General features: G+C 40.5%; 2 protein-coding genes across 7 annotated transcripts in view; both read left to right on the top strand.

The window, feature by feature from the left end:
- Positions 1–20640, top strand: part of LOC124279740 (zinc finger protein 879-like) — a 41596-nt gene that overhangs the window by 20305 nt on the left and 651 nt on the right. The window contains exons 1-2 of one of the 5 annotated variants that reach the window (XM_046715604.1): positions 426–436; positions 4658–6596. In XM_046715604.1, coding sequence (XP_046571560.1) covers positions 4824–5864 — 1041 coding nt within the window. In that variant the 5' untranslated portion in view covers positions 426–436; positions 4658–4823 and the 3' untranslated portion in view covers positions 5865–6596. Of the gene's footprint in view, positions 1–425; positions 437–1104; positions 1224–4657; positions 6597–20640 lie in introns of those variants that run through there. The other 4 variants (XM_046715602.1, XR_006899464.1, XM_046715601.1 and 1 more) reach the window with 4 other exon arrangements.
- LOC124279742 (zinc finger protein 546-like) lies at positions 7598–20626 on the top strand. Of its 2 annotated transcripts, none has more exons than XM_046715609.1 (2): positions 7598–7632; positions 19367–20626. In XM_046715609.1, the coding sequence occupies exon 2, from the start codon at positions 19533–19535 to the stop codon at positions 20571–20573; it is 1041 nt and encodes a 346-aa protein (XP_046571565.1). In that variant the 5' UTR covers positions 7598–7632; positions 19367–19532; the 3' UTR covers positions 20574–20626. The 2 variants fall into 2 exon arrangements, with proteins under 2 accessions (XP_046571565.1, XP_046571564.1); XM_046715608.1 differs by lacking the exon at positions 7598–7632 and adding an exon at positions 12029–12292.

Here is a 20640-nt window from a genome sequence, read left to right as displayed (position 1 = left end):
GCGTCCCTCGAGGATGGGGCGCTCAGTCTACTCAGTTGTCAGGTGACAGGGCATGATGCTATGTGTACTATTAATTTTGTTTACATATTTCGAATTCAAGAGCAGAGGTAGAGGTGAGACTAAATACTGATTTCTACCCATATGGGAATAAGAGGGTGATCATTTTTATTATTCCTGTGAATGTTATGAAATTTCATTTAAGGAGAAACCGTGTGTTCACCCTTTTACATTGGGCCATGAACAATAGAATATAGCGTTCAGGTTCAGTTATAGCAATAACTAGACCGCCTCCGTGGTGTAGTGGTTAGAGCATCCGCCCGGAGAGCGGAAGGTCGCGGTGTTCGATTCCCCGACCGCGTCATACCAAAAGACGTTAAAATATGGTACTTGTTGGTCCCTGCCTGGCGCTCGGCATTAATGGGTACAACAAGGACTGGTCGGCTCGGAATCAGTATAATGTGTCTGAGTGGGGTATTCCTGCTTCACTGCGGCATGGTATCTCAGTGGGCTAGCACTATAAAACCAGCTTAAGTCTGGGCTAGTACAAGCAGCCGCACATACACACACACATGCATGCACGTCGTCATATGAGCGAAATATTCTCAAGCACGACGTTAAACCCAATTTCACCTCACCTATAGCAATAACTAACTGATTTCGTTGCTGGCTTCACTTCTTCCATTGTAACAATAGAAAACATTTCAGAAACCTCTCACTTTAGCGTTTCTACTACGGTATTGTGATTCTGTGATAGTGCTGTAACCTGTAATCTAGAAATATATTCTTGCTTTCAGATTTTCCCTTTAGAATCACAGAGTAACACTTTAAAACATTAAAACATTTCTTGAAAATGTTATTTGTAAAAATAAATACTTATCATAGAAACAGTAACACTGAATAAGAATTTCCACACAAGTTTATGTGTGATTACCATCTTAAAATATTCGACGAATGGAAAATGAGTAACAAACATTTAAGATGTTTCCAGTTTCTACAGCAGACTTTTATATGGGTTCATTTTTCAAGGAAGTGTGAGATGAATGTTTCCCTCCGAAGAAAAACGTACTAAATCAAATTCCGTATATAACTCAATATGGGTTTTACGTGTTATCGCTGTAAGCTGGTTCCTGTCTACCTTTGCGCATCATCAACTTGCGATATGAGAGACGGGACCCAGCTTATCGGTGAGTTGTGCGGCGACCGGGTTGTGCGAACGTGGACTGGTTAGTAAACTTCTAAACACTTGTTTTGAATTGGAAAAAGTAACACACGATGCAGCTATACTCCTAGTTTGATAACCAAATTACCTGCCACGGTTTGGATGGTCATCGACTTCGGTGTTCGACTGAATGTGAAGAAGATTAAGCAGTGATTTCAAGGGAGGCAACCGTACATCATACACACTAAAATACGTGATATATTGTCCCTTGGTCGTTTCCATTTATTATGGTCTTGTGGGTATGTGTTTTAAATGGTATGCAACAATTATAAGATAAGATAAATTTTATTGTCCCGCAAGGGAAATTTGTCTTGCGTTCAAAGAGCCAATACAATGCGATATATAACTTCGATCACATAAGCAATAAGCTAACATTCGCGGAAAACTAACTGATAAATACCATTCACGGGTATCTTACCTTCATATAGGTTTATTCAAGGTTTTAATGTCCAAAATTGATAGTAATCCATTGTGCGAATCTCGCACGGCGTGCCCACCATTGTCGATGTCAAAACGGTGTCCTCCCATTTGTGAGAACTCCCATTTGTGAGACACATTAATTAATGGTTCACAGCACACAGGTGGTGCTTCCCCATCCCTACGATGAAAGTGGGAACAGCCCTGTTGCTGAAGAGTACCCGCAAGAGGCATGGTTCATTAATGAGTTAATCAACACAGAAGACATTGTTCGTTGAAAAGCATTTATTGTTTTCAATAGATACTGAAATACTGAAAAGGATTATCGTGAACTGGTGATATATGCTACTTGTTGAAGGCCTGCCATAATGGTGATCGGAAAGAGCAGTCAAAGGTTAATAAATACATTTGGATTAATTATAGTTACAACAGTTATTGCTAGATTTTTCAAACATGTAAATCTGAGTAGGTAAATTATTTCCTCTTTCAAATGATCACGAAGTTACCTACACAAAATGTTTATTTTTTAAAGCCATTTATCTGAGTAGGTTAATTACTTTATCTTTTAGAGTTTCATTAAGTTACCTCCACAAGATTCAGTTAAATAGCTAATCCATAATTAGCTGGGGTCAATCCATTCTATCAGATAGGGGAGTAAGGTGTGTGTTCTTTGCTAATTACCTACTCCACAGTCTCACAACTGGGAGTTCTCACAAATGGGAGTAGACCGTCAAAACAGTGTTGCTGGAAGTGATGTCACATAACTTCGATCATCTGATTGGCTAGGCTGCAGCCTTCGCGGATAGGAATGTATGGAAGGCTCTTGTCGTCAGAATTATCAATCACAACGTCCACAGTTATTTCAACTTAATTAAAAATGTGAAATAACAAGTTTTCCAACAGAACGGCAAATAAGTGATGAAAAGTCACAAATTTACATACATGTTTGAACACTGAGAAAATAGTCACTCTTCGATCTCGTCGGTGACGGCTGTAGGTGAATTCGTAGACCAGACTGGTTTGTAGACATGGAAATCCGGTGGATTTGTAGGCGGATTGAGCGGTGGATTCGTAGACGTTAGTAAAATGGTGAAACTTCAACATCATTGATGATGAAAATCGATATTATGACTTTAATGTAAACGAAAAGTATTTGCATTTTGTGAAATAAAATATACTAGGTAAGTATGATCGGTGATGAAAAAAAATATGCTTCACAGTGGGCCACGTCCGACAAATTCTCCTGCCTATGGGACGACTTCCAGGCCACTAATATATGAAATTGAGTTTTGTGAAATGAAAAAATATATACTAGGTAAGTATCATCAGTGACAAAAAAAACATCAATTATCAACATTAAACTGCAGAGCAGCAGAGAGGTAGCAGTAGAGAAGAAGGATAAGATGGGAAACCGACAAAGTAATTAAGAAAACACTTCAGTATACACACAGTATTTCGCAATCAAAACAACTCACCACTTCCTAATTAACATCCACAACAACTCAGTGAAACCTGTTCATCCACCCACAACAGACACTGAAAACAATTTCATTATTTTCTTGATGTCGCGAAATTATGATGAGTTGACTAATTTTGTCCGATCCGCCGACAAAGATTACCTTAACGAACACTTATGGTATATAAACCTCAAGAAGGTAAAAATTAATCATCAAGAACAACACAAACCCTACATTATCACATGATTATTATCCAAATAATCATATATACAAACACAAATCTATTTATACAAATAAACAAGTCTAGACAAGATACAGGAAAATATTCGTTCACTCTTCAATCACACTTTTCTTGTCCTTAGCTGTCCTTAGTTTCGTATCACTGAAAACAAAGCCTAACAACTTCGTTATACACAATCCAAGTGATTATCAAAATTGATATGTTTACAAAATACTATTATTCAATTATTTATACACGTCTACGAAATCACCGTCTACGAACCAGTCTGGGCCAAGAATCCACCGCGTCTACGACTGGTTCAGTCTACGAAAACACCGTCTCCCTTTTGACTCATACTGAAATGATAGAGGTTCGAAATTGGGAAACCCACAAATTTTGCTGGGTATGTTGGCAATTGTGTCATGTTTGTTTTTCTGTGTGAGAGGAAGATTGCCATACCACGCGTGAAAGCAGAAAGTTAAAATACTATTGATGAATGTTTGGTAGAATAATTTAAGATAGTAGTGTCTACATTAAATGATCACAATTTTCGCAGAAAGAAAAGCCTCTATTGTGCTTTCCTATGTACACAATTTGAATTTGATTTCCATGAAATTTTATTATCAATGATAGTAGATATTTATACTCTTCTACTGTTTCTACTTCCTGTCCATCAATACAAACAGGTTCCAATTGTCCTTTTTGCTTCGGAAGTCAATTATCATTTCCTTTGTTTTATTTATGTTCAGGGAGTTTATGCACCATGGAATAAATGCATCAATATTTTTCCTATACTCTAACTCAGATTGACGAATAAACCCAACCAAAGCGGCATCATCAGCAAAATATAGGGAGTGTAGGTAACAATGCATTTTCCTGACTCACATTACTATAACCATATTGTTCAAGAAGTGAATCAAACTTCACATGTCTCAGTGCTATCAGTGATTTAGCCTTTAAATGTCTCAGGTCTCGGTCCAAACTAAAATCTGAAACAGTGCACTACTCTTGAGAATTGTGGATACATTATAACATGAATTCTCTTACTTCATGTAGTCAACAAATTTTATCTTTAAATTTTATCAGTGATTAAGCCCTTGAATTGTGTTAAATATTACAGTCAGTGAACCTGTATCCATAAAGAGTTTGACAATTGAGGGTTGGCTAGTGATTAACGAACTCACTCATTGACTCATGAAATGTTCCAAAAGTTTCTATAAATGTAGGAGGAAACGATACCTACATTACAGCATTATTCATTACTATCAACATCTGCGCCAGAATTTACCCCCCAGGAGTTGTGTTGTTGTTACATAGTGTGTGATGTTCCACGTTCTGTTTCAGAGAGCACACAGTAGCTGACAGATGCCAAGGTTGCTCTAACCATGATGTCCAACTCTACCCCCACCACTGGAACATGTACTTACATCGAGGACAAATGTTAGATTGAGGATATGAATTGCATCTACAATGGAAAATAGTATCTTCTCACTGGTCTGACAAACGCTAGATGACCGTGTTTACATCCTCAGAGATGCAGGCTCCAAACGTCCCCACTACGGACAGTGCTGCATGTTCACCAGCACCATTGTGTAATATTGATGCGGAGAAACATAGTCCTCAAAAGAAGGAACACAAGTGTCACAAATGTATAGTGTGTTTGAAAGAGTTCAAACGCAACGTTAGCCTTAAAGATCATATGTCCATACACACGGGGGTGCTTACTACTAGAGTGAAGACAAAACAAGAACATCGTCACAAATGTATGGTATGTGAGAAAAGGTTCCGGTCGCCATATGCGATGAAACAACATATGAATGTACACACAGGAATGTGTAACTATGCATGCAGAATTTGTGGAAAGAAATTTTTTCAGCGTAGGAATTTGCAGAACCACAGTTTGACCCACTCCACCGACAGGCCACATGAATGCAAGCTGTGTACAAGTACATTTAAGAGGCCACACCATTTGGCGAATCATATGTTTTGTGTACATGAGAGAAAACAGAAAATAAAATATAGTGATTCCAATAGATACTACTTTCCATATGATGGAAGTGACATGAGACATGCAAATAAAAACCATGTTGGAGATATCAACGGAACTGATGAAAAGCCATTCAAGTGTAAACTTTGTGATGCACAATTTATACAATGTTGGTCTCTCAGTGTCCATGTCAACACTGTGCATTTAGATAAGAGACCGTATTTATGTAGCATTTGTGGCAAAACATTTAAATCCAATAGTGCATTGCAGACTCATTCTGTCATTCATATGGAAGCAAGGAAAGTCAGTGCTGAATGTAATGTATGTCAGAAGATGGTGAAAATAAACGCCATGTATATTCACATGAAATCCCATGAGGAGAAAAAGTTTTTGTGTAATTTTTGTGGGAAAAGGTTTAGTTTGAAACACCAACTTAGCAATCACGAGAAGAGCCACCTAGGACTGAAAGCACATGCCTGTGAACTGTGTGACAGGAGATTCACTCTCCCTCATCAGCTGAGGGCCCACAGAAAGACCCACTCAGAATCCAAGAAGGAGAAATGACAAGGCTACCTCTTACTCCAAACTGCACAGAGAACCCTATTTACAGTTGGCTTTCCATACCTCCATGTGTCCATTGATGCAGGAATGCCATAACCATTACACCAGGAGACACATTGTTTTTCTTCAAGGCTACAATGAATGCATACTCCATACCTCCATTTGTCCATTGGTGGACATACACATTGTGGCAGAAGAGCCACCTCATTTCTCTGCATGGCTATAATGAATACGTATGGAATGGAACCAGATACAATCATGACCATGCCAGATCATGTCTCATGAGTTCGGACATGGCTACAAAATCCACCAAATAAATCCAACATTGGTCATGCAACTAATGATACCATGTATTTGTTATCTTTGTCATTTCTGTGTTACCTCCCTTTCTAGTGACACATACTTATTCTAATGTGAAAAAGATAAGCTCCATAACTACCTTATGTTATTATTCTATCAGTTATTTATAAAATTGTTTCAGCACATTACTGTCGGTGAATCGTAAATAATGTTTTGATGGTTGATACATTTATGAGAGAGAATTTATAGATGTCTTCTTTATTATAAGGAACACAACTTTTACAATACATACTTATATTTTTATAGGTGTACAGTTGAACTGAAAAACTATTATTGACACTAGTAGTTAATAGTACTTATGTATTATGAATAGTTTTTAGGAAACATGTAGATCTTCTTTCATGTGTGAGTAAAATTTCATGTATGATATTAACATTTGATTGTCACTTTTTTCTTGGAAATATTTAGAGGTGTAGTTGTATACTCGGTTTACCATAAGACACCCGTTTATTAGTTTATCGTCAACTTGCGAATTGAGAGACGGTACCCAGCTTATCGAGGCTGATGCCGGGCACTTTGTTGACAATACAAAACACTATTGTTTTGTTGCTGTGAGTACGTATTTTTAAATGGTATGCAACAAATATAGATACATAGATGATAGAGCCGTGCCAGCTTATACTTCTAAGATAGGTGCCGGCAGTCCGTGGCCATCATACTAAAACGTTATAAAGAGGGAATGTAGTCGACAATGCATTTTCCAGACTCACGTTACGAAAACCATATTGTTCAAGAAGTGAATCAAACTTCACATGTCTTAGTGCTATCAGTGATTTAGCCCTTAAATAGGTAAATACTACAGTCACTGAACCTGCAATTCAAAGCTCACCTGCATAATTTCCAATTATTATTAATGTAGGAAAACTCTAACTGAACTGGGTTCTGTAGTTTTTCTTCGACTGGGTTCGTAACAGGAATCATGGCCAAGGCCTCACCTCGTATCGCCTGTACCTCATTTCGCCTACACCCTTATCAAAACAAATTTAGGGTTGACTGCACATCACGTAAATGCTGTTATACTTTTAGAAAAGTAGACTGTTCCAATCATGTCAGTAGTAATGAGGTATACTTCCACTAATGAAAATAAACTCTTGCACTGATGATTTACTTTAATAAGGTCATACATTCAATAAGTTAAAATACCAATATCATCACCATGATCAGTCACATAAGTCAATCACATACACCATCAGCAGCAGTGATAAGTAGTATATATACTGGGGTACGAGATAAAGTCTAACTAAAGCTATTGTAAAGCTTTATTTATCAAATAAAGCTTTTATCAGGCCCTTATCTCTTTCCGCTAGTGTGCATACCACTTTTTGTTCGCCCCCAGAACTTCCTGGTCACTATGACCGCAAACCAACACTTTCCTGGTCACGTGACACTATTGCGATCACTCAACAGGGAGGTAAGTGTTAAATATTTTGAATCGCTACTTCTTGGGTGGGGGTAACATTGTGTCGTGAGGTATGATCAATAATTCCTCTCTGACGAAACCTCTCGGTGGCACATCTTTCAAATAGTACAAGTTCGGTTCGTCGTCTTTGATGTCCTCTTTATCTATGTTGTAAGTTTTGATCGACCATGTCGGATCGGTGGCTCGTTTCCGAGTGTCTCCTCCGTGTTCTCCCGGCTGGTAGAGGTACCTCACGAGAACCCGGTCGGGTATTTGTTTCTCTTTTCCTTTACACGATGGTGCAGCCGATTCAGCGTTCACTGATTTCAATTTAATAGCGTCGGCTGTTTTTTTATTGGTGAGACGAGTGATTTCGTGATTGATAGTCCTATTGAATCTCTCGACGATGGCTTGGCTGTGGTGAGCTCCGGCCGCGCCACGCCTGACTTGGCCTGTGGCTGTAGCGACCAAAACTGGGATAAACAGTCCACAATTTCGTAAAACCCTATTTACTGCAGTACTGCTCCCAGTTAACTCTAAAACTTAAGGCGATCTATGCGCGGAACATGATTTAGTTAATGTTTTTGTGAGGAGACACTGAATGAAATTTTTCAGTTACATATTCCATATTCCTCTGCAAATATGTAGCTAACATTTAATTTTCCAATATAGGTTGGAAGCAACTTAAGAGTTTCTAATTATTTTTGTACTCATCAGTTATTCAATCGTTTATATCGTGTGGCAATTCCCATTCAAGCAAACCTCTCATGGTGTACTATTATGCAAGCATCATGTAATTTACATCACGTAATAAATATGATATAATCGGCCACGTTAATGGAAATAGTTCAAACACCCCATTGTGTTCTGAAATAATTCTGATTTTTGTCGTAATTAGCTATGTAACTGTGAAAAAATGTCCGTATTCAGGTGTTTGTGACCGAATTTGCTGCATTTATACATGATCCTTTACTTTAAATTGGTTGCATAGTTCAGCTGTATTGGGTACGGCTCAAAGCTGAAGCAATTTTGTACGTGACAAAATTTAAAAACGATGCTTAAACATTTATGGGAATAGTGGGGGCCGGGGTTGGCGGTCATTGATTTTGTACTTTACATGCTGCATGGGGGGTGTCACTTACTTTGTAAATAAATTGTAAGGGGAGTGGGTCATTCACGTTGCACATGCTTCTCCATAAAGATCAGCATCACACCCCATCAATTATGAACTATCCCTTAGATAAAAGTGTTGAAAACAAAATATTGTAATTATCATTCAACCTAAAGGGGGTGGGGGGGGGGGTTATATATAACTTCCATCACAGAGAATGAAAGGAGGGAAGGGCGTATAGCGGATATATTAATAGAAGAGGCCAAACCTTTTCCACGTCCATAAGTAATCTCTACTTAAAGCAGAGTCGAATGTACAATTCTGACTATATCATGAGCATGTATTTGTTTCAGCAGTATTACAGGTGTTCGATGTTGTTGGTAAACAGTCATTGATTGTCATCATACGACATCACACAGATTGAAAGTCGGGAAGGGTATATCGGATATATAACTTGCACCTCACAGAATGGAAGTCGGGAAGGGTATATCGGATATATAACTTACACCTCACAGAATGAAAGACGGGAAGGGTCTATCGGATGTATAACTTAAAACCTCACAGAATAAAAGGCGGGAAGGGTATATCAGATATAAAACTAACCCCCACAGAATGAAAGACGGGAACGGTATATCGGATAAAAAAAACTAAGCCACACAGAATGAAAGACGGGAACGGTATATCGGATATATAACTTACAGAATAAAAGGCGGGAAGGGTATATCGGATATAAAACTAACCCCAACAGAATGAAAGACGCCGTGCTTGGTTAGCAGTTGTGACATGGCACCTATGAACTCCCGTCAGGGATCGACTTGCAGCTCGGTGGGCCATGTCAGCGGACTGTGCTTATATATGCGCTCGAACGCGTGAGCTACTTGGGTCGAATCTTTCGCGGTTAACGGTTCCACCTCTTTGTAGCGGCTGGCCTCGTCAACGACGGTAAGGGCGTACTTGTATTTGTTGTATGTGTTAGTCTTCCTCTTTCGATCGGACTAGTTTCACGTTCACGCGTTATCTCAAATTCTCCATCGTCTTACCGAACATGAGCTTGTACAGATTTTCTCGAAATCACTGTTGGCCCGCTTTCATAAATCCGTGTTCATTCTAATGTAGGGCTCCATCCACGGATTTTGGTCGAACTTGAGCACCCTATGAATTTTCGTGAGTTTCATTCTCAGCGACAAGTACAGTTGCAGGTTGCGATAGTGAACGATATATTTTTTCTTGTTCATCAAGTTGGGTACGAGTTTTTCAACGTTAGCCGGCTTATTTTTCCCCAGCAACGTTTGTTGATATTCGGACATCCAATCTGGGTTAACTGTCAAACGTTCGGGAGCGAGTGGATAGCTGTTGTGTGATTTGTGTAATTCCACGGGATATTCCAAGTCTACTTCGAGTATGTAGCCTTTTTTCGAATCTGGCACGGTGCTCATGACGTCGATCGTCTCGGATGTCCACTCGAATCCCCCCGGTGGGTAGATACTGGCTCATGGCCCAGCCGTACAGGTTGTTGGCGTCGAGATAGAGGATATGGGTGGTGGGGTGATTCGGCTTATAGTTTTTCACGTAACTTGTTTGAGTGGCATTTTTAGAAGTTGAGACGTACAATAAGGAACACGTTTTTATGGATAACAACTTCTTTATTTCGTGAGTGCGACGTTTCGATACAGATTCTTGTACCGTTGTCAAGCAAGAGTGATACATGAAGTGGAGGAGCTGCATATTTATGCTGTATATAACAATGAAACAACATACATTGTAATCGACAAAGGAAACAACATAATTGCCATAACTGGTTTTTAAGCAGTAAGCTGGTGAAGCCAGTGAGTACACGTTTTTCACGTACTTGTTGTTGGCTTCCGCGTAGCGTTTGGAAGCCATGGAAATCCCACCTCGCAAGCCTTTTTCGATAAACAGGTGCATGTCGTAATCTGTCAATAGTTTGAGTTCCACATCGGTCTTTTTCAACAAGGCATCCCAAGAGAGACCCGGGGAAGAGAAATACCACGCGGGGCCTAGGCCGTACTGTTTCGAGGCCGTTTTTTCTAAATATCTCGAACACGTCGGCCAACAGGAGTACGTCTGTTTTCAAGTACAGGTCGTGGTAATCACCCAGATTCTTGCAGCCCAGTTTATCCCATACGTTAATCCCGTGCGAGTAATCGTCCTGGGTGATGGCCGAGTCGGTCAAGTTGCTGTAAAATCGGTTGATGGGAGGCAGTCGTGCCTCGTTGAACTTGACCCAACTGTCCATGTAGTCATAGGGGTAAACGCCCTTCCTCATCAGCAGAGGTCGAGTCTCGGCGTCGGTGTATCGATTGGTGTTGTGGAAGTCGTTCGGGTCGTTGGCCTTGACCAAACTATCGAGAGACGACAGCAGGAATTGAACGCTGTCGATGAATCTAAGACCGTTTAATGAGGAGATGTATTTTTCCAAGTTGTTGGGGATGCATGTCAGGTTGCCGTCGACCTTCGCGATGGCCTGCATGATCAAGTGAGAGTCGTACCCTCTCAAATTGTGAAACACGACGGGCATTTGGATGGTTTTGGGATTGATTTTGAGTTTGAGGTTACACGCGTTGTGAGCGGCGCCGGTGACGTGGCAGTGATCTCTCACCGAATCGCCGTTCAGCGGTTCGTCACACGGTGTCCTCCCATTTGTGAGAACTCCCAGTTGTGAGACACATTAATTAATGGTTCAGTGCACACAGGAGGTGCTTCCCCATCCCTACGATGAAAGTGGGAACAGCCCTGTTGCTGAAGAGTACCCGCAGGAGGCATAGTTCATTAATGAGTTAATCAACACAGAAGATATTGTTCGTTGAAGAGCATTTATTGTTTTCAATAGATACTGAATTACTGAAAAAGATTATCGTGAACTTGTTGAAGGCCTGCCATAATGGTGATCGGAAAGAGCAGTCAAAGGTTAATAAATAATGGATTAATTATAGTGACAACAGTTATTGCTAGATTTTTCAAACACGTAAATCTGAGTAGATAAATTAATTTCTCTTTCAAATGATCACGAAGTTACCTACACAAAGTGTTTATTTTATAAAGCCATTTATCTGAGTTGGTTAATTATTGTATCTTTTAGAGTTTTATTAAGTTACCTCCACAAGATTCAGTTAAATAGCTAATCCATAATTAGCTGGGGTTAATCCATTCTATCAGATAGGGGAGTAAGGTGTGTTTTCCTTGCTAATTACCTACTCCACTGTCTCACAACTGGGAGTCTCACAAATGGGAGTAGACCCGTCACACACGCGGCACACGTGGCTGCCGTTGCGAGCTCGCTGGTCGGCTTGGGTCATGCGCATGGGAACGACGGTGTACAACTTTTTCCTGATCATTTTCTCTTCCTGCTGCAAACACATGAGAAATGTTTCAGCCGCGTCGGGACCTCTGTACACCACGGGAGCGTTTGTTTTCGGACGACCACGTATCCGAATCCACAGGCCTCGCTCCTGCGTTTTGTGCGTGAAACTTTTGTCCGGGACGGACCTAAGGTGTCAACGTGTTTGATGAGGGCTTCGAAGTCGGCGTAGATGATGTAAGGTACGGGCATTTGATTTTTGTGGTTGGCGAATTTTAAGATGTTGTTGTTTTCGTTGGGCATGTCGATTCGTATGGCTGTCTGTCCCACGCCTAGGCAATCCTCCCGGTGCGTTTCTAATAAATCAGTTCGCGTGAAGCCGTGCAGGCACCGTTCACAAAAGTGTTTTTTCTCTTTGTGTTTCGATTGGTCGTACAACAGTCTGCTGAAGTGTTTTATCCACGCGTAGAGGTACTTGTCACCTCGCTGGATCATGAATATATTGATCATGCGACCCTCGGTCATCGGGCTGATCCTTTTGTTGCCTTCGTGTCCAAAGACGTTGATGGCTATGTGGTTCTGTTTTTCGATTTTGGTGATCTGAGTTGAGTCCGTCGTCTTCGGGATAGCTCGAAGGTATGTTCGAATTAACGTTAGCTGGAAACAATGCCGATCTGATCGCCAACCTCAAACAATTATTACCTCTGTTTTTTATGTTGACCATGGCTTGTTTTTTCTTGTAGTGGGGGCAAGTCTAGGTACGATCCGCCTTTGAACGGTATGTAGTTAGCTACGTCTAGATAGACCTTATCGATTCTGTCCACGACCCACCCGGAACCCCTGTGTGTGTAGCGTTCCGGGTATTCTCGTATGTTTTGCAGCGAGGTGTCTATCGTCTCGGGTTGAGTCTTGACTTCTTGGTTGCCCCTGAAGTAAGGCTGAACGTATTCAACGGCACCGTCCGTCTGCTGTTTATCAAGCCACATTTTCACGTGATTTGAAATTTGAGGCTTCCCAGGTCGTTCAATTCCTTATTGACTTTGACAGCGATCAGAGGTTTGACGTCGTCGATGTCTATATTTTTGTCTACATTCATCCGCCAGCCCCTCAGATAATTACCTATAGCGTGTTCAGTGCGTACGAACTGTAGATCGGCTGTAGGTGAATTCGTAGACCTGACTAGTTCGTAGACGTGGAAATCCGGTGGATTCGTAGACGGATTGAGCGGTGGATTCGTAGACGTTAGTAAAAATGGTGAAACTTCAACATCATTGATGATGAGTATTTCGCAATTAAAACAACTCACCACTTCCTAATTAACATTCACAACAACTCAGTGAAACCTGATAGTCCTCCCACAACAATGAAAACAGTCGGGAAATTATGATGAGTAGACTAATTTTGTCTGATCCGCCGACAAAGTTTACCTGTACAAACACTTTTTGCTTCTTTTTACACTCTTTCAGATGATCTTGTTTAAAACATTATCTGCATTTTATTAGTATAATGATTATGCCTCACATTTTTATAATTTGTTTTCTAGATTCATACAAATACATGTAAAACAAGTCTAGACAAGAGACGGGAAAATATTCGTTCACTCTTCAATCACACTTTGTTGTCCTTAGCTGCCCTTAGTTTCGTATCACTGAAAACAAAGCATAACAACTTTGTTATACACATTCTAAGTACAAATCAAACTTAATATATACTATTATTCAATTATTAATACACGTCTACGAAATCACCGTCTACGAACCAGTCTGGATTACGAATCCACCGCGTCTACGAACTGGTTCAGTCTACGAAATCACCGTATCCCTGTAGATCGACGACTCCGTGTTGATGCAATAGTTCAACGAGCTCGGGTTTCCTCATACGGGAATAACCTACCAGCCCATAGGCGGATCAGAGAGGGCAGGGGTGCGCACCCTTTGTCCTGAAAGTTTATTAAATGACCATTGAAACTCGGGTGAAAATGAAGTGTGCACCCTCCCTTTTCTCAATAGTGTGCACCCCCCTTTCTCAAAACCCTGTATCTGCCCCTGCAGCCCCAGTTCTTTCGCTTGGATTTTGAGTTGTTTGACAGTGGGAGGGGGTGGTATGTTGAATAATCTCAACAGCTGAGGTTCCTTAATCGGTAGTAACCGACTACACCCCGTTCTCGTGCAATCTGTTTAAGCTCTCGGACAGTAGTCATTGTTATACTTAGTTGCAAACCCAATCTCAAATTGGACCACCGGTTATGAAGGGAGGTAACTCTATCAGCCTTATTTACTGAGTAAAAAGAAATGAAGCGCGCATAAAATCTTTTTAAATATTTTACTTTCAACATGTGGAGGGGTGGCAATAATAGGTCCACTTCAGCGTTGTAGTCAGCTATGCTTAGATAGACCGTTTCGATTCTGTACTCAACACGTTCCAGTGGCCGTATGCATATGTCGGGCGTAAATTCTAGTCGTAACATTCTAGGCGTAACATTATACTGGCATGCATATCTTAGGCGTAGCTAAAGTTACGCCAGTCGTAGCGCTCTTTCTAAGATGCCCAGCGGTTAGAACAATCGAAAAAAAAATACATTATCAGACAATAAAGGTATAGTTCTTTGATGACGTAACAATTGAATGACGTTATCCCGTCACTGCGCCATTCTAGTGTGCCCCCTCGTAATCGAACCATTTTACATTACGTCACAATGTAAGCGACGTCGCGATGCATGTCAGTTGTCATCGCCTCGTACGGCTTCCTACAGTAAACTACACCGTTGCATCCAGTTTCTTGGTTTGCTGTTGCTTCACGCAGCTAACATCACTGGTGGAAACATTACGTTTATGTCTTACGACGGTTAAAATGTGTCATTTCGACTCACAAGTTTTCAGCGACACGGTAACGTTCGTAATGTTTACATTCCCAGAATGCAATGTCGCTTGACTACTAAACTTCATCTGGATGTACTGATCTAAACTTACGCTGGTAGTAGAAATGCAACGTTCATATTGCCCCATATGGTTTACGTTGATGACAGATGTAATTAAAATAATTCCGAGAAGATATTTAAGCCGAACGTAAACCGTCATCAAACTGTTTTTTCTTTTCTTTCTGGTAACGTTCGTCTTAACGTAGGGGGCAGACACATCAATAGAACAGCGCGCCAGTTAGCCCTGTGCGAGGATTCTTAATTTAGGTCACCGACACCGTCGTTTGTTTTCTGCCTTAATTAATCGTAATTATCTTTAGAAAGTATTAAATTTGGCATCTTAGAAAAGAAATACACTTCACCCTACCACCATGTATAGTGTAATAAAACACACTTTCGCAAGCAAGCGTCCGTTAGTGCTTTCGGACGCAAGCAATAGTTCTTGGGCAAAATAGTGTGCAAAAGTGTGTTTTATTACACTATACATGGTGGTAGAGCGAAGTGTATTTCTTAAATATTTACGCAACCTAGCAGGCGTAAGCCAGGCGTAGCCCTGTAATGGCGGCACTGGATGCCGAGGTTTGTTTTTTTTAGCCGCACATTTTAAAATGTTTGAAAGGTGAACGTAGTGCGAGAATTGCGCTCTTGTGGTCCTGGATCTGCGTACGGCTATAAAATTACACAGAAATGTAGAATATTTAATTTCCTATCCGTTGGTATAAATATAAGTGCGACTACCTCGGCGGTTTTAGAAACAGGCACTGCTAAATGTTGTCCAAAATTTTGTTACGCGTTAAAAAACTGTCAGTTTCTCCGCTTTTCTCGTGCACCGATAAAAGCACTCTGCTACGAATTTTTAATTTGGCATCTTTACAGAAAGTGTGAGCGAAGAAAATACAGCCTGATATCTGAACGACATAAGTGTATATGAAATGGGTTTATGTGCTAATGCTTAACGTTACACGCTCAACATTAAAAATGATTCGCCAAAAATGGATTTTCTTCTATGACGTCAACCGACGACAGAGAGGTCATACACGTATAAAGATAACGGGGCATAACTCCGCTATGCTTAACACTAGGTCAATGTAACTCAGATCACTTGGAGAAAAGTTGTTGTGGATACGGACGCTATATTTTCGTTATGTTGTGTTCACGGTGAACCAAACTATTCCAATTCAAAGTTCAACAATGTGAGCGGATACGTTTTGGTAGTTTCACAATTTATAAGAAAAGATGGCAATGTACTACTTGAGAAAGCAGGTAATAGCGGTTTGAATGACCCTATCCGATATGTAAGTTAGTTCTTAGATTCCCATGTTCTCCTGTTTGTGTAGATGTATATTGACTAATTTTGCATCATTATTAACGGAGTACTAGCCATATCTTCAAATGTAATGAAATTACTGATAATAATACAACAGTTTAGTTGACGTCATGGCTTATTTTATGCATTTTGCGACGTCGGAAGACGACGACATTGGTTTGCTGATTTAGGAGATAAACATCATGTGTTGGCCAATTTCCGGGTGTTATTGAGTATTTGAAGCACGGGAATTCATTTGGAACCGACGGCGTCATATTTCCACCGCTATCACGGACAGTAAAATCTCAGCGGATGAGTTTCGTTTGGTTCTCTCTTAACTCGCAAAATATCACAAAATGAAACAAGAGATTCGAACCAAGTCTCGTAAAAGCACTGCCATCAGTGAAGACGAGAAAAAAAATACATAAACCAAGGGATACAACAAGCCAAACAAACCTTCATTACGAAAACCAAAGAAATCATAGGAGGTTCACATTAACTTGTTTCGCCGAGATCAACATTATATAGGTTGATCACAATAGTGTCACGTGACCAGGAAAGTGTTGGTTTGCGGTCATATACCAGGAAGTTTTGGGGGCGAACAAAAAGTGGTATGCACACTAGCGGAAAGAGATAAGGGCCTGATAAAGCTTTATTTGGTAAATAAAGCTTTACAATAGCTTTTGTCAGACTTTATCTCGTACCCCCAGTATATATACTGTTATACATAATTCAGTCACAGAACAATTAATGTAATTTCACTAAGTGTCTGACTGCATCTAGTAACTGCATCACAGTTTTTCGTCCAGTTGCAAGGTGTAGCTTTAGTCTCTCAATTCGGGCATCTATGTCCCTGTCAATGCGTGCACAGCGTTTCACAGCACCACCAAGACCTGTCTGTCATCTAAACTGTTTATTTGCTGTCTCGGACCGCCTCCGTGGTGTAGTGGTTAGAGCGTCCGCCCGGACTGCGGAAGGTCGCGGGTTCGATCCCCGACCGCGTCATACCAAAAGACGTTAAAATATGGTACTTGTTGGTCCCTGCCTGGCGCTCGGCATTACTGGGTACATCAAGGACTGGTAGGCTCGAAGTCAGTATAATGTGTCTGAGTGGGGTATTCATGCTTCACTGCGGCATGGTATCACAGTGGGCTAGCACTATAAAACCAGCTTCAGTCTGGGCTAGTACAAGCAGCCGCACATACACATACACACGCATGCACGTCGTCATATGAGCGAAATATTCTAAAGCACGACGTTAAACCCAATTCCACCACCACATTTGCTGTCTCAATCTTCTTGATTTCTTTTATGAACTGGTAAATGTTGGGATGTGACCAGGGCATTCTCTACTTTAGTCAGTTGTGAAACACATCCAGGTGGTTGTTGGAGGGACGTCCAGAATTTCCTGGATGTGATGTGGTCGCCTATGGTGCTACATCTTCCATTGCAGCCAGGAATGACACACTTCCAGTGAACTGCAAGTTGACATTTGACATTCAGTCTGTATCGGTATCCAGCATGAAGCACTTGGAGACCGCCTCTCTGTGAAGTAACAAACTCAGCTTTCTGAAGTTTTGCCATTTTGACGCTGAGTGTGAAACTTGCAGAGGTTTATATACGACATTGCAAAAAAGAATAAGATGGGATGAGCAGGTCTTGCTAACACAGAAAAAACAGCTTAGGTGATCAAAGTAGAAGACGAGTAAGTCATGTTTATACTACAAAACATGTGTATGGTTGATCAAAGTATCCTAATTAAGATGATGAGTGAGTCGCCGGTTGATCAAATGATACAAATGTAAGTAGATAAGTAAGTCATGTCACTCAGACAATGTACAAGATCTAGTTGCTTAATGTTAACACCCAGTTGGGTAATACCCATTATTATGATAGAGGTGGTAGAACTGGCCATTATAATTATTATAGGCGATATGAGGTGTAGGCGATGTGAGGGCAAGCCTATTGGACTTCACCACTAACTGGTCCAGTATGTTTAAGAGAACATTGGTTTAACATGAAACATGATTCCCCATTACATGATTTAGAACTCCTTATAACATTCTTGTACCAAGTCCAACAACAGCACCAGTCACGTGTTATACTGATAGGCCAACCTCTTGATCAAGTCATGTTTGCATGTCACACGTTTTTGTCATACTAATTATCTGGCTTATATCTCACCTACGGAGAGGCGTTGAGGTAGAATAGTGGTTAAAGAATTTGAAGACCTGGGTTTGATTCCTCACACGGGAACAATGTGAAGCCCATTTCTTTTGTCCCCTGATGTCTGGAATGCGATACTCACTGTTTATCATTATCAATATTAGCAAGGGTTTGGATCTGCTTGATATCTTTTGTCAGAAAATGTAATCAGAAAGCTATTCTAGTTAATATATCTTGATACATGAGTGAAAGGTTACCTGTTGACTGATAGCTACAGGTTTTGTAGTACAATAAAGCACAGTGAAATAGTTCATATGTTGTTTAAGCATATATCTTTGTACCACTGTACACCTGAAATACTTCCGTAAAGTGTTTCTTAGTTTGCGTAAATTCTAACATTGTCCAGAATTATTATCAACATATAGGTTCTTTTCTCCTCCTCCTCGTCATCATCATCACCCTCATCATTCATATATAGAACATCTGTCTTTCTATCAGCTGCTACATCCCATAGGTAGACTTCTCTGTTACCATATCATGTTTACCATGTTAATCTCCTTGACAAATGAGCGTGGGTTAGTGGTTAAAGTGTTCACTCATCACGCCTCTCTCTCACTCACAACAATTTCCAACAGATCACACACTCAATAGTGGTGCCATGAAGGATGAAGTGAATTGTAAATTGATCAGGGAACATGTGGGCCTTTATGTCAAACATTATTCCCTTATCTTTGACATGGCTACAGTTGTTGGTGATGTTGGAAAACAATATGTCATTTACAAGAAACAGATGTCACATGAAATGTTCAAAATGATTCTTTAAAAGAAAATGGTGCCTACATAACAGCATTATTCATTACTATCAACATCTGCCCCAGGAGTCGTGTTGTTGTTACATAGTGTGTGATGTTCCACATTCTGTTTCAGAGAGCACACAGTAGCTGACAGATGCCAAGGTTGCTCTAACCATGATGTCCAACTCTACCCCCACCACTGGAACATGTACTTACATCGAGGACAAATGTTAGATTGAGGATATGAATTGCATCTACAATGGAACATAGTATCTTCTCACTGGTCTGACAAACGCTAGATGACTGTCTTTACATCCTCAGAGATGCAGGCTCCACACATCCCCACCACGGACAGTGCCGCATGTTCACCAGCACCATTGTGTAATATTGATGCGGAGAAACATAGTACACAAAAGAAGGAACACAAGTGGCACAAATGTATAGTGTGTTTGAAAGAGTTCAAATGCCACTATTACCTTAAGGATCATATGTCCATACACACCGGGGTGCTTACTAATAGACTGAAGAGAAAACGAGAACTTCGTCACAAATGTATAGTATGTGAGAAAAGGTTCAGTTCGCCATATGCGATGAAACAACATATGAATGTTCACACAGGAATGTATATCTATGAATGCCAAATTTGTGGGGAGAAATTTTTTCAGCTTAGGAGTTGGCAGTTGCACGGTTTGACCCACTCCACAGACAGGCCATATGAATGCAAGCTCTGTACAAGTGCATTTAAGAGGTCCAGCAATTTGACACATCATATGTTATTTGTACATAAGAGAAAGCGGAAAATAAAGTGTAGTGATTGCAATAGATACTACTTTCCATATGAAGGGAGCGATGTGAGACATGCAATGAAATATCACGTGGGAGAGAACTACCGAATTGATGAAAAGCCATTCAAGTGTAAACTTTGTGATGCACAATTTATAGAATATTGGTCTCTCCGCCTCCATGTCAACACTGTACATTCAGACAAGAGACCATATTCATGTACCGTTTGTGGCAAAACATTTAAATCAAATGGTACATTGCAGACTCATTCTATCGTTCATATGGAAGCTGGGAAAGTCAGTGCTGAATGTACAATATGTCAGAAGATGGTGAAAATAAACGCCATGTACATTCACATGAAATCCCACGAGGAGAAGAAGTTTTTGTGTACTTTTTGTGGGAAAACGTTTAGTTTGAAACACCAACTTAGCAATCACGAGAAGAGCCACCTAGGACTGAAAGCACATGCCTGTGAACTGTGTGACAAGAGATTCACTCTCCCTCATCAGCTGAGGGCCCACAGAAAGACCCACTCAGAATCCAAGAAGGAGAAATGACAAGGCTACCTCTTACTCCAAACTGCACAGAGAACCCTATTTACAGTTGGCTTTCCATACTTTCTTA

This window comes from Haliotis rubra, unplaced genomic scaffold (genome assembly GCF_003918875.1).
Source record: "Haliotis rubra isolate DU_JTF1 unplaced genomic scaffold, ASM391887v1 Scf256, whole genome shotgun sequence".
Classification (NCBI taxonomy): domain Eukaryota; kingdom Metazoa; phylum Mollusca; class Gastropoda; order Lepetellida; family Haliotidae; genus Haliotis; species Haliotis rubra.
This window is presented reverse-complemented; position numbering and strand designations above follow the sequence as displayed.